Here is a 15,130-nt window from a genome sequence, read left to right as displayed (position 1 = left end):
ACACCAGATTATAATTGTTGTATGTGGGTAACTCTGAGTCTTGAGCTACTTCACAACACAAATTTATCTTAACATCTGCCAGCCACCCCGAAAGCACCAGGCACAGCTGGCCGAATGAACCTGCTGTTACATCAAAGGTAGTAGCTAGCCAGAGGAGCGCTTTAAGAACATTCATGAATTACCCATCAACAGGCATGCCAACACTACGAGCCCCATTTTACAGATGGTAACTTGTGCTGAGGTCACATGGGCAGTTTGGGTCTGTATCAGAAGGCTACCCCTTCAAGGGATCAGATGCCTAGCCTGTGACTGGTTCCACTGAAGGGAATCTAGAGACCTTTTGTTCTGGGACTTTTAAGTTTTATCTGAACTCTGAGTTAAGAGCCTTGAAGCCCTTGTACAAGTGCCCCTTTCAGACAGCTTTACCGAAGGGAGGTAGCTGACTAAAGAGTAGAGTTTTTGGCTTCTCCTTGACTGGGCTAAGTGACTGCATTGTTACCCCATTAAGGAAGAGAATCTGAGGCAGGCTAAAACAGAGTCTCACTGATCTGCAAGGGGATGCTTATGAGGAGACAGTGCCCAGAACCCCCCTCTCCGGACTCCTAGTGAGCCAAGTGGGAGCACAGTGAGATGAGGGTGACTACCTGCCCTATAGGGCTCAACTTTGCCTTCATAGTACCCTAGCCTTGACTGAGTCAGGGACCAAGAGACTGGATTTGGGAATGGGTTTGCCATGTGGTAAAAGTGTAGAATATTAGCTGCTATGGTCCTAGGTCGGCTGGTTGCTGTTTTTTGTGGCCATCAACAATCTATAGGAGAAATCCTAGTCCCCAGACTGCTTTATTTTCTGTATGACTGTTGAGATGTTTGACAGAAAAAAGCTGCAACGCCGGTTCCTCATGTTACTTCAGCCTTTTCCTTCTCTAGCCCTTCTCCAAAGCAGCTTGTGCTGCAGCAAAGGGAAACTAGGGTATATACTTTGTTTGATCTGTGAACAAGTGGGGTGGGATCCATTAGTAAGTAAGAGAACAGAGAGAATGCTCTGAGGGATTGGATTCAAATTGCAAACCAAAGGAAGCATGAAAGATCAGACTCTGCCCATGTAGGTTTGGCAATGGCAATGGCAAGCCTGCTGGTTTCTTTTTGGGACTGAAAACTGCTGCTGCATTCTGTGTGTATTCCCCTGGTGGAAAAGCAGTTCCTACACACCGAAACCGTAATAGCTTAAAATTGCATCTCGCAATGATCAGATCAACAGAAACTTGGCATTCTCATTTTTATATTAAACATTTTTTTTATTGAGATGATGTAATTACAGACATTTTTAAAAATTATTTGCAACTCACTGGCCCTGAGAATAGGCTTTTGTTTTGTTTTTTTTACATTCATTTGATTCAGTCCCTTAACCCCATACCTTATTTTCTTTTTTTTAAAAAAAGCCATCAATAAAAACAGACTAGAATTAATTTAAAAAAATGCATTCTGGATTTGCACATGGTTGCAGTCATATAAAGAGAAATCATGAAAAATGCATGCTCAGTATTTATCGGAGATCGCAAGTGGTTGCAGTTACTTAGTGTTTATGCAGGTGACCCTAATAGTGTTTTCTCAATGGATAGTCCTCACAAGGTTTGAGATTTTAACTGCAAAAAGACTTCCTTATTGACTTACAGATCTGCCATCTGTCCTGCCCAAGCAGCATTGTCCCTCTTCTGTTTGCAGAAGGATCTGGCTTGTACAGATCTGTAGCAAGTTGATGGCAAGGGAGGGCTCTGTCTAGCCACGCTATTTCAAGAAAAGGCCCATCACCCAGTGGTTAAGGGGTTCCTTAAAATCTTTCTCCCTTTTCCAGTTTCCTTTGAGGGAGTGGGCAGAAACTAGGGCTATGTGGCAGTTGGCAAATCCTACACTGGGAATTCAGGGGCTGAGGGAGGTGAAAAGGGCAAAATTCTCCCTGATAACCACACTTCCAAAAATGGAGGCCCTATGGAGTGTAGGTAAAACATGACTGAACTATCAGTATAGGTGGGAAATGGATCTCTCTGCAAGACAGGAGGGAATCCATTTCCTACAGTTGCTGTAGAAGTCTTTTTCTAATGAACTGGCCCCCAGGATACTAAGGACACCTCAAATTCAGATATTGCAAGTCCCTTCAGCCTGGCTGGCTGCTCAGTCAAACACTCCAGCTCTTGGCACTTGCTCTACCACTCCATAAGCCATTTAGATCTTGACAGAAAGATGGCAACCTTACTTATCTGAAAAATTCACTATGCTAAGGGCCTGCTGTGCATCCAAAGACTATGTTCATTCTTACTGGTGTGTCTGTATGGGTCTTCCTTGGCAAAGCTCTTCTTCATTAAGGATGTGAAGGAGGAAGTGGACTCTAAAAGTGGATGGGAGTCACATGCCATAGCTCTGTGGTGAAAGAAAATTCCCAACATTCATAACACCAGAAAGGAAACATAGCTCAAATTTTTTGCAGTCTAGATTATTTCTTGGTTTCTGCAGGTATCAGTTACCAATTATTGTCAAAGGCAAAAACTTTTCTGTGAAATTTCACCCTGGGGCAAATAGGTGTGAGTTCAGGATTCCTTACCTTCCACCCCTTTACCATCCCCATGATGACGTTTCACCATGTTTGCCACCACAAATGGCAAGGGTGTGTAGACCAAATTGGCAAACTCCTCAGCACACAAATACCAACACAGCAGAAAAACGTAGCTTAGAGCCCTTAAATACAAGAGTCCTCCTCCTCCTTCCAACCAGGTAGTTGGAGCAGAGGAAATGAATGATGATCACTTATTGGTCATGGCCAGAGTACCAACGGATAAAATAGCAAACTCTTGTTTTCTTTCTATTTTCAGATGGTAGAAAGGAAGTGAAGAGTAAGGAACTTCCTTTAAATCTGATGCCTTTTTGATGTTTCCCTCTCCATTTCTTAGTTGAAATCTCCCTTTTTTTTTTTTTTTTTTTTTTTTTGGCTTGAGTTTTCTTGGTTAGATGTTTGCCAGCTCTGTGTGCTATGGCTTAAGCCAGAGGGTATTTTCCCTCATTATCTAAGCCTCTGCTCCTGAGAAGGGACCACCACTTATCTCCTTGAACAAGGTCACTTTCTTTAGCTAAAACCAAACAAAACCAGCTTTCTCTCCCTTCAGTTTCAGGTCCATGGCCACAGAGCCAGAATTCCTCAGCACCTCCCCCAATGACCCTTTTTGTACTCAAGGGTTTCAGAGCCACCCCAAGGACTGATGGGGTGGTGATCATCTCTTTTGCTGATATTTGTTGTTCTTTGATGCAGGAAAAAGTCAAATACACAGTGTGTTGCAATCTGTAAGCACATCCACTCAGAGCATGGAAAAAACAGTTCATTATGTGGCTGGATAAAGCTTGAGGGAAGATGTATTCCCAGTCTTTCTTCATGTGAGGACAACTGGGAAGGGTTTGTTGTCATTCCAGGGTGTGGCACTCTATGCCCATTAAAAACCCCTTCCCTCTGCCATATGTGACTCAGTGCACCTTGCAGTGAAATTAGACTACAGATACTTAAATATACAGGGTACCATGCCTAACCAAATGGAAAATTTTCTGTTTAGCAACATTCCTGTTCAATATTTGGTTAAGATCAGGTTTTGTATCTGGGCTTTTTGGTAAGATAGATTTAATGATCCCTTGATTTCTTCAATTTCATACTCCTATGATCTACAAAAGAGATTTTATTAATGAACAGACACAGGCTTCCTTTCCTTTGGACATCCCATGATGCCTGTGCAGAGAAACTCCAATCTCCTTGTTGAAAAATTACATGATCTTCTCCTTTCCCAAATGCATATTTTGCAACTAGATTTTTCCTTGACTAACAAGGGATGGCTGATGGATCCATCACTTGTCCTGAAACCACCAATTCTCATCCCTACAGGGACCAACCAAAGCACAGTTACAAAAGGAAATAGTTTTCCCAGTCTCTGACATAAAAGTCCATATGGATGAAAGGACAATTGCTCCTGCTGATAGCAATCTAGGCAAGGTTCTTTCTTCCACCAGTAGCAGGCAGCAGCCAAAGCTGCTCTTGCCCTAAAGGCTGCACACCAAACTGGGGCTGCCAAAACAAGAATATCTTAAAATTAAAAAGACAAGAATGCAGTGGGGTGGATTTTTTTTTAAAATAAACTGCTAAAAATGGGTAAGCTGAGAAGTGATCTCTGGCTGGTAGAGTTGCCTTTGGGAGGGGTGGGGCAGGAAGTGGGAGGCATCAATAACCAGTTTCGGGATACCAGTATAGCTATTTGGTCTCTGGTTGTCTACCACATCTTCATGCTTCTGATTTCACTTTCTCTCCAGCAGTGCCGGCTGATCCTCGGGAGGCTTCTGAGTATTATATGCAATTGTATCTTCCTCATTTTTCCTTCTCCTTAAGATGTAAAAGCAGCCCTTCACCTTTACCGCAAAAACTGCTAGCTGCTGTGGAAATTGCAACTACTTGTAATCACAAATACTTCAGCTCTTACTTTTTGATAGAAAACTTGAACAAGAAAGTCCACCTTGTTTGTCACTTCTATTCAAAATCTTCTTTGCTAGAGAAAGGGCAAAAGCCAGCATCAGTCTATTGTGTTCTGTCTGAGGTTTTCCTTGTTTTCCCACCCCCCGGCTCCTCAGAGCACTTAGATGATTTGGTCCATGTGCCAGCAGTTAACAGGAGCCCATTGCCAGGCCAACATACGCTGGGTCCCAGGCTTGTAGCAAAATATATTTCCCCCCCCTTCAATTAGTAGGTGGGTGTGTGGATACATTTTCTTGGTAGCTTGAGACCTTCCTTGTGCCAGCATGAGCAAATGTGATCTGAGCAAATGGAACCAGTAGGGTGACCCCTTCTGTGCCACGGCCACCATAGTTATGTTGTGAGACTTGCACAGAAAATAATAGGGCTCCATTTATTTCCATAGGAAAGGCTTCTGAAAAAGCAAAACCTGGCGTCTCATCCTACATGAATTAAGAAAAGTCAAACTGCATATTTATTAGGAAAGAATGAAACAAACCAACAAAAGGAAAATAAAAACAAGTCAAGGGAGACTTGGTAGGGACAACGAAGTAGTGCATGAGTCCAGGCTCTCTCTCCTCCACCTTGCTGCCGCCACCACCTCTGCTAGTTTTTATTTTTACTAAGGTGCTTTGGGTCCTGCATGGTCTTCAAGGTAAGCCTTGACCCCATATTCTGCTCCTGTGTTCTTGTTCCCCTTCCCAAACTCCTCCAGACACCCAGGCAGACATTTCTCCCACGGACCCACTGAGGTGGTGCATGTTGGTTCCTTCAGCACTCATCTTCTTGATATATTTGTTCATCCAGTTCCTGGGACTCAAGGTGCTCAAGGCGGTCTGTTCGGCCACTCATAATCTCATCTGGGGTCTTCATGAACCTTCAAAACAAAGTGACAAGTCAATCAATGGTTTCCCCCCTTAACCCTTACTATGATCCTGAGTTTCCTGGGCTCCTGAGTATCCCTAATACCCTGCCATAACATCTCCCTAGTTACTCTGACCCAGATGCTCAAAAGTATTTAGGTGCCTAACTTCCATTGAAATCAATGGGCATTATCCTCAAAGGTATGTAAGAGTCTCTGTGCTTCCTTCCTAGTCTTTTTTTTGCCCCCAGCACCCGAGTGTTTTCTGCATGCCCTGCCCTTAGCAGCCCCCAGATACTGATAGGCTTCCTTAGAACACAATCAGAAAAACATTTAATTAACTGTTGGTTTAAGTACACTATTTGGATATGAAGGCAGGCCCACATGAAAGGGAGAGGAGAAGCCACCTGTACTGAGTGGGGCCTCCAGCTTCATAGTAAGTAAATGCTGGTGAATTAAGCAAGGCCAAGTATCAGCACTGACCTCTCGTGCTACAGAAAACATGCAGCCTCTCTACTATAGATCTCTCACTACCTCCATCTTGCTCTGTTAGCAACTCTGCATGGTGGTTTTAAGACAACTGTCTGCATGTTGTTCACAAAGTCACATTCTGCATTATTCTACACTGATATGAGGAAAAAAAATGAATAGGGTGACTTTCTACAGCTGCTCTTTTTCTCTTTCAATATTATTAGAGCCAGCTAAAAAACATCAATTGTTCATTGGAAAGTTTGAAATTTTGAAAAAATTTCTCATCAAAAATTGAAATAATTGATTTTTCCCTCCCCATTTACTCCCTTTTTTCCTTTGTCCTTTTTTATATAAACTTTTTTTTACCAAAGCACAAGGTTTCCATGAACTTACTCTTTTCCATCAAAAATGTTTTCAATGTAATTTTGACTGGCTCTAGTTATTTCTTTTTCCATACTATGCTAAGAAGCCCCAAACAAAACCCTGCCTTCCAGTTAAAATGAGTGTTCCAAAATCCATTGATGTCAAAGGAGAGACTCCGAATGGCTTCAGGGTGCTTTGCATCAGACTCTAAAATGGGATCAGTTTCCAGTGATCCTGCCTCACTAGATACAGAGCTCCTCCTAGATACTGACAAATTACAGACATATACATCCACTACATCTCTGTTTCCCACAGTCTAGAACAGTGGTTCCCAAACACTGGGATGTATTGCCAATATTGGTACTTCAGGTTTTGTGACTGGCTCGCCTAGCTTTCCCCTTTCCTCTGTTCATTATAAGCCTCTATGTTGGGTCCCATTCCACGGCCGCTGCACACCTCCCATTCCGCAGTACATGTTATAAACCCTGCTGGTGTTCAGGGGAACCCCAAATCCCAGTTGAGTGATCACAAGATGGAGGTTTGAAGTAGCTCAAGCTCCGATGTGGTGAGATCAAAAGACCTGGGTTTAAATCAAGCACTGCTGTGACTTAAACTGTGAAACCAAATGGGAGGCGCACAACTGAGGTCTTAAAGCCTGATCCAGTGTCCGCTGGAGTCAATGGAATGATTCCAGTGAGCAGTAGATCAGGCTCTTTGTCTGGTACATTGGTACAGCCCCCCTGAAGGTGTGGAAGCACCAGTGTGAAAGGCTCTTTCAGTTTTATGCCCATTGACAATGGTGCTACATGGCTGGTAGTGGAACAACCTGCCCCAAACTACTTCCTGTTATCATCAAAAAGAAATCACCCCAAGAGGAGAAGAGGGAAGAAAAAAAGAGGAACAATTACCTGAACAAAAGCCTTTGTCCTGGCTCCTTCCGGATGATATTTAGTTTGTAGTAGTGGCGTAGAGCTCTGGACATTTTCTCATAGGTCATATTTGTTCTGTTCTGTTTGTTCCAAAAGAAAAGCAGTGAGACACAATTCAGTACACCCTTCCTAAAGCTTTGGAAGCAGCTATAGAAATACCACAGCGAGGCGAAATGACCATGCTAGTTAAAGAAGCTACCTGCTCTGATCCTCTGCTGTTTGTAGGCGCATCTTGCTTCTCCAGCATTTTATGGTTTTCTTTTCACACAGTGTGATTTGAATGAGGGTGGCTTCCAAAAATGGGGAGCGATTTTTAAATAGGTCACATTGGACTGTGCTCAGCAAAGGCCTTCATCACGAGAAGAGACTTAGTTATGAAAGAGAGTATCACCCCATGTAGGATTTACTTTCAATGATGGCCTTTTGTATAAGCTTGTGAACAGCTAAACTTTATTTGACAGCACTCCTTCCTGTTAAAGGTGGTGCTCCACTGGGCTTCCCCTCCATTAATTAGCTAATGTTTACACAGCGCTTTGAAATCTAGAGCCTGTTTCTCCCCTCACTTTTTTTCTGGTGTAAATCAGGAATAATTCCACTAATGTGTACATCTGTTTACATTTCAAAGCCCCTCCCCCCACACACTTTGGCACACTGGGAATCTCTGCTCAGGAGACTCTCTGCTCTGGAACAGTAGGAGGTGCATTGGCAGAGCTGTGCTGGGGCGCAGCTCTATAATAGCAGAGTGTCAGAGGTCTGAAATAAGATATGCTGGCACAGCTGTGTGTGGGAAGCTTGTGCAGTGCTTGCCCATTCTATGCCTGACATGAGCAACCACCATCAGTCGCTTACTTAACTTAGCCCAGATCCCTCACTCTGGTTTTATTTTTCAAAAGGCCCCTTTTGTTTGCCCCTCCCATTGAGAGCCATGGCTGGCTTGGTGATGCTTTAGGGAAGGCTCCAGTGGCAAATGAGAGCGTGAGAATGGAGAAGCTGGGTTTTGTTCACCCAAGTTCTTCTGCTGCCAGCAGGCTCATTCTCCAGCAGAAGTGCCTATTCTCCAAAGCCTCCCTGTGCTGTAAGGCCAAGATTTTCAAAAGTGGCCTGTCAGACAGTGGGTGCTCAATACTTTCTGAAAATTAGGTCCTTTAAGGTATCTCAGAGTTGGGCATCTAAAACTGAGGCACCCAAATCTCCATTCACTTTTCTCTGATCACAGCCTGGGAGGAAGGACGGGGGCACATAAGTCTGTGCGCTGCCCCTCTCTGCAGGCACCGACCCCAAAGCTCCCATTGGCCATAGTTCCCCATTACCGGCCAATGGGAGCTGCAGGGATGATGCTTGCAGGCCAGAGCAGGGTGCAGAGACCCCTGTGTGCCCCTGCCTCCAGGCCGAGGCAGGCAGGGAGCCTGTCTTAGTGGCAGCCCCGCTGCACCACCGGAGAGCATGATTGATTGGGAGAGTCCCCAGGATCGACCAGTCGATCACAATCGACAGGCTGGTGACCACTGCTTTAATGTAAGCAAATCAGAACCATTTTCAGACAAGGAAGATTCTAATGCTATTGTATTTCGTGTTTCTTACAACATAATATTTTCTCCTCCCAGGCAATAGCTGTTTTATCAATGTGGCAAGGAATGAGAAGCAGCTCAGCCTTTGGAAAGAGAAAACAGGCAATGTCAAAATCTCAGATGAGTCCCCAAGTAGAGATTTCTATTAAATTGTTAACCTGTGGTTTTCCTAAGAAAGCTCCATACCAGAGACATTATGGCCCCTTCCAGACATCACTCTAGCTAGCCTGAGCACCCAGTAGGGTCAGACCTAAGGAGGAGGGAGATACCTTCAGAAAGCAGAACTATTACAACCTGAGTCCATATCATTTTCTTGCTAAATGTCTTTATCCACAAACTACCAGGCTCTTTATATAATGCCTGGCTTTCTGTGGTCCCTGCTGATGAAGGTTGGATGCTTTAGATATGTAAACTGACACAAATAGAATGAAAGATTAAATCTTTCCATAACTCTTTCACTTTCTCTCTTTAATGTTTCTGGATGAACTCCAGAATATTACAAATGGCAACATTCTCTGGGAGGAAAACCCCACCGCTCTTTACCTTGTGGTTTCCCCACAGCCGAGCCAACCCGTTGGGATCCACTATCCGAAATATTTTGGATTCCTTGTCCTCCCATCGGATGAAGTTTTCGTACCGGCTGTCAGAAAGCAGCTGATAGACGTAATCCCAAAGCAGCCTGCAGTCTGTGAAGAGAAGGGCAAGATAACATCATTCAGATACTTCTAACAGGGATGAATTTGGGGAGCTCGCATAAAAGACAGTGACCCCATTTATGGCTTCATTTCTCAGCGTTCCATGCCCTTGGGATGAAACAAGCCAATAGCAACCAGAAGTAAAGGCCTGGGATAGAAGCTTTTGCCACTGGTAGGACTATCTCTCAGATCAATAATGACTGAAAGTCATTACCAGCTCACAGGCTCTCTGAAATGAGAGACTGGGTTCAGTCTTATTTTACATAGAGAAGTACCCATACACCAGTAACCACTGACACAATTAGCCTTAACTGACTCCTTTGTTGGCTGTCTCTTCAGAGAAGCCAAGGACCCTGCAGCCATGGAGACTAAACTACTGGCTCCCTGCTCCAGGTGGTCGCTCTAGGTCAGTGCTAAGGCATACTGTGAGAAGAGTGCACGTTATACCTTTCCTATAGAACAGAAGGCTTCAGTGTTCTACATTATAAAGCTGACACCTTTCACCAGTTCTAAATGTGCTTTTTAAAGAAAACCAAAGTACTGTAATTATGTGAGAGCAAGAGGTTAAATACCTTCTATTTGGACAATTGAATTAAAATTCCCTCCTGGCAAACACTCCTTAAGTCACTAATCAGTATTTAGGTTTTAGCTCAGGGGTCGGCAACCTTTCAGAAGTGCTGTGCCGAGTCTTCATTTATTCACTCTAATTTAAGGTTTCGCGTGCCAGTAACACATTTTAATGTTTTTAGAAGGTCTCTTTCTATAAGTCTATAATATATAACTAAACTATTGTTGTATGTAAAGTAAATAAGGTTTTTTAAATGTTTGAGATGTTTCATTTAAAACTAAATTAAAATGCAGAGCCCTCCCCCCAACTGGCAGTCAGGATCTGAGCAGTGTGAGTGCCATTGAAAATCAGCTCACGTGCTGCCTTCGGCATGCATGCCATAGGTTGCCTACCCCTGTTTTAGCTTGATGTTTTGAGGCACTCTCTTATGGCAGAAGAAGCCAAGAGGCTGAGCTGCTCCCCATTTTTTCCTTGAGATGTGTATGTGGCACATACGTACAGCTTCATAACAAGCAACTCTGAATTATAGATTCACAATTCCTTGGATAGTCCTGAATAAACCACAAGAGTGCAGGCAGAACCCTAAGATGGCCTCATAGTTGCCTTTTATCAGGAAATCAAAAGAAAAGCCCACTTTCACCAACAAACTAATGAGAGACAATGTGGTTAAATGGTTAAAACACAGCTTGAGACATCAAGAGATCTGGGTTCTAGACCCACCACTTCAGCATGTCATTCTACTCCTCTTTGCCTGGGTTTCACTATCTGTTAAAATGGGGATGATGATAATAATATGCAGAGTGGGAGTATTACTAATACATGTGAGTTATGTTAAAATGTCTAGAAGTATTTTTAGTAGTGTTGCTCACTTTAGAAATGTAGGATCTCTGAAAACCTGTACTAGCTCTAAAACCAGAATTAACGTTGCTGGTGCATCCTCTGTAACCTGCTTCATAAGGGATGCTCTGAGGAACAAAGCCATGCACTCAGAACTAGCTACATTTCACACAAATGGCAGCAGCTACTTAGCAAAACTAGTCCCCATAAGCACAGCACCTTGGTGCGCCTCTCTCTTCACTAAATGTAGTGTTCAATTCAAGGTTTCTCTGCCCTCCATGGGACTGGCCCTGCCTGAGAGGTTGACTCTCTGTGATCATGCCTTCCAGAACTGGTACATACCACAAGAACAATGCAACCTAGCATGTTGACTGATACGACGAGGCTTGTGAATGTGGGGCAAAGCTGGTTGATTGCAAAATTTTCAAAGGTTGGGGGTATTTTGGGGGAAATTGTCTTTTAAAAAAATGATTAGTTTTTCTTAGCAGAAAATTCTTCATTCCATTTGAAATTTTCTCGTGATTAAAAACAATAATTCAGTTTTTCATTAAAAACTGGAGTATTTTTGCAGAAAATTTCAGAGGGAAAAAAACCATAAAGCGTTTTTCCTAATTTCCCACAACACAGCAACTGGCATGCTCTGTTTTGCATTACATGGACCCCTGAAACTCACTCTCACTGGAGACAAGAGCAAGCTGCAGGCCTCCTGGCAATCACAACTATGATACTTAAATGGGATCCATCACTGTAGTATCTGACCACCTCATAATCTGTAACATATTTACCCTCGCATTTCCCCTGTGAGGCAGGGCAGTGCTATTATTCCTATTTTTACAGATGGACAACTGAGGCACAGACAGACTAAGGCCTCTATCCACAAAGATACTTATTGTCTCCTCCTCTGACTGTTTTGTGTGGCATGAGGCAGGTGCCTAACTCATTCTGGCAAGAAACACCATAGGCGCCTGGAATCAGGTAGCTGGTTCCCATTTGTGTATTGCTAAGCAGAAATAGGCACCTCTCTGCAGCCTGTACTTACATGCCTAAATCCAAGAGAGATCTGGGGCTTAAGCCACACCTGTCTAGTTGGCATCTCCCACTGGCTGGCTTAGGCAGGTCCCTGCCTACTATGCTGGCTTTGTGGAGTGCACTCTAAGGCACTCATCTCCCCACATTCATTGTCTAGGGAGCATAGGTGGATCAGTGTTGTTCCTGTGATTTTTCTAGGCGTCATGATGCTCAATGTTGCAATGCTTCATTCCCTTTGTGGATCCCATCTTAAATGACTTCCGAGAGGTCATACAGGATGTCTGTGGCAGAACAGAGAATTGAATCTTAGCCTCTCAAATCCTGGGCTAGCACCATAACTACTGAACGGTCCTCCCGCTCATGAATGTTCGTCAAGTACCTTTTTTGTCAATAACACTTCACATGCCAGCCTCACCCTCTTACATTTACAATTTATTTAAAAATGTGAATAAATTAAACTGCCTATTCCAGTTTTCTCCTGCAGGCAATGAAGGAAGGAAAATTCTGGTTTTGAATTTGTTTGGTTTTGGTAATTATTTGGGAGGTGCTTGTTTTATAAGAGTGGAGGCCCATATAAGTACCTAAAAAGACAGATAATTCATTACTATTTATGAAAAACGTTGAGCTCTTTCAGTGGAAGACACTATGGCAAAACAAATGTTACTATAGGAATCGTAATTTTAAAAAAATCTCCCTCCCCTCATCCTGTTTGTTTCTTCCACTCCCCTCCTGACCCTGATCTTCCAGAGCATTGTTTTCACCCTTGTTTGATCACTCATGGATAAAATGTTCCACCTTGTGAACTACCAGTTTTTTTTCCTATATGGGCTGTGGTATGATTAGCAATACAACCTGCATATTCTAGTCTCTTTTACACTAACTGAAATGTATGCACATGTATTGCAGGGTGAAAATACACCTGTGCCTAACAGGAAGCTTTCAAAAATTGAGCAGCTAGTAGAGAATGCTGAGGGTAGACTCAGCATTGGCCTAACTCTGCTCTCACTGAAGTCAATGGAAGCTGATTTCAATGGAAGTGAACTTAGATCACAGTCAGCACTTCTGAAATTTCTACCCTGAAGCTGTACAGAGAAGTACTCTTTTTTAGTTATATACTAGAGTAGAATAATCTATATTGTTGCAAGAATTACTAAGAGGCAAAACCTTGATCCCTGAAGGTACACTGTATCCCTAATACACTGGGATTACTTCAGTCTGTTGTATCCTTTACAAGCAGATTGGGATAGGGCACGTGCACCAGAATGAGTGTGCGGTACATTATCACGTCTCTGCTTTGACAAACTCTGGTTACATACTTTATGATTAACATTTATAGGACTCTGACATTTGGCTGACCCAAAATTTTACATATAACCTTGATTTACTTTTTTGTGTCCTTTAGAATCTTTGATACTGGGCTCTTATCTTTTCCGAATCATTTTGAGTGGGTGCAGAGTTCAGGTATCTTGAACAGCATTGATTATATACATCTTTCATTTATGGGATGTATGACAGTAGGCTAACAAGTGGTATGTTGGCACAGTTTTGCTTTCCAATTTCTTCTATTTTATGAATAAACATAAATGGCCAATACTTCCTTCCATTGAAGTTAAGGGGGAAAACTCCCATTGTCTTAAATACAAAGGATTGGGCCTCAAAGAAGGTTTTTAACTCTCCTGTCCATCTGTACTACAGGGCAAGGTAATTAAGAAATGAGGTAGTTACTAAGACAAACTAGCTTTACAGGTGGAGTTATATGACCATGGTTTATTTTTGTAAAATCTATAAAATTTCTCCAAAAGTGCTTTTCTGTACAAGTAGCATTAAAAATGATGTTACAGTTGTGAGAAAGTTCCTCCTCTACCTTGGTGGGTCCTGCGCTTATTGGCGGATTTGCTTGCCTCAGAGATCTTCCCCTCTGGTGGAACCCCAGTCCAGGTCAACTCCTCCTGTGTCTGATCAGGAGTTGGGAGGTTTGGGGGGAACCCAGGCCCACCCTCTACTTCGGGTTCCAGCCCAGGGACCTGTGGGTGCAGCTGTCTAGAGTGCCTCCTGTAACAGCTGTATGACAGCTATAACTCCCTGGGGTACTTCCCCATGGCCTCCTCCAAACACCTTCCTCCTGGTGTCTGATAACACTTGTACTCAGTTCTCCAGCAGCACTCCCACTCCCTCTCAGCTCCTCACACATGCCACAAACTGAAGTGAGATCCTTTTTAAACTCAGGTGCCCTGATTAGCCAGTCTGTTCTAATTGATTCTAGCAGTTTCTTAATTGGCTCCAGGTGTCTTAACTATCCTGCCTGTCTTAATTGGTTCTAGCAGGTTCCTGATTACTCTAGTGCAGCCCCTGCTCTGGTCACTCAGGGAACAGAAAACTACTCATCCAGTGACCAGTATATTTGCCCTCTACCAGACTCCTGTGACCTCACTCCTGATCCTGTTTTTTTCATTAGTTGTCCCACGGAATTAGTTGGTGTCACAGACCTGTGGATCTTCCCCTTAGGCTGAGGAGAGGTACTTTAGAAGTGGGTGGGCTTCACCCACCCACCTCCTGGATACCAATAGGACCAGACTCCTGTAACCTCACTCCCGATCCTGTTTTTTTCCTTAGTTGTCCCCCATATTTATTTAGTATCACAGACCTGTGGATTCTCTCCTTAGGCTGGGGGGAGGTCCTTTTGCAGTGGGCGGCCTTCGCCCACCCACTTCCTAGATACCAACAGGACCAGACTCCTGTACCCCACTGGTCTGGGTCTGTCACACAGTATAACGTTTTTAACTGGGCTTAGAATGATTTACATAGCCCACCCCTGGCTCTGCCACACAGGCTTATTGTAGAAATCCCAGTCAAAGCTTTGTACCACACACATTCTCTTGATCTGAGTTCTGTTCGTAGTTCTGTCAAACTTCCATTGTGACCCTCAGCAAGTCAATTGTCCTATCTGTTCCCTCATTATCCACATCTGCAATATGGGGATGATAATATTTCCCTGCCTTGTAAGTTTCATTAATTAATGTTTGTAGCTCCTCAAATGGAAGCCATTGTTGAAGTACAGAAGTAGATTATAGTTTTCTGTACATTATTAATATTATCTAGCTATATCTCTGCCTGTATGTATTTCTGGATATATGTGTGAATGAGCTGTGAGATGTAAACCGTTCCTAAAATCTGTTAAGAGCTGATAGCAATGTCAGCTAGTCTCCCTTAGATTTGCAATAAGGTTTTATATTGTACCTAAAACTTGAGTGTCATGAAAATTTGTGCATTCTGA

The 15,130-nt window shown here is 43.2% G+C and overlaps 1 protein-coding gene across 6 annotated transcripts in view; it reads right to left on the bottom strand.

The window, feature by feature from the left end:
- Positions 1–1,268: 1,268 nt before the first annotated feature.
- Positions 1,269–15,130, bottom strand: part of ETV6 (ETS variant transcription factor 6) — a 182,092-nt gene continuing 168,230 nt past the window's right edge. For all 6 annotated transcript variants that reach the window (XM_050966087.1, XM_050966097.1, XM_050966126.1 and 3 more), the window contains 3 exons: positions 9,271–9,413; positions 7,139–7,239; positions 1,269–5,411 (listed from right to left, as the gene is read on the bottom strand). In XM_050966087.1, the coding sequence (XP_050822044.1) occupies positions 5,306–5,411; positions 7,139–7,239; positions 9,271–9,413 (350 nt within the window). In that variant the 3' untranslated portion in view covers positions 1,269–5,305. The remainder of the gene's footprint in view (positions 5,412–7,138; positions 7,240–9,270; positions 9,414–15,130) is intronic.

This window comes from Gopherus flavomarginatus, chromosome 1, assembly GCF_025201925.1.
Source record: "Gopherus flavomarginatus isolate rGopFla2 chromosome 1, rGopFla2.mat.asm, whole genome shotgun sequence".
Lineage (NCBI taxonomy): Eukaryota > Metazoa > Chordata > Testudines > Testudinidae > Gopherus > Gopherus flavomarginatus.
This window is presented reverse-complemented; position numbering and strand designations above follow the sequence as displayed.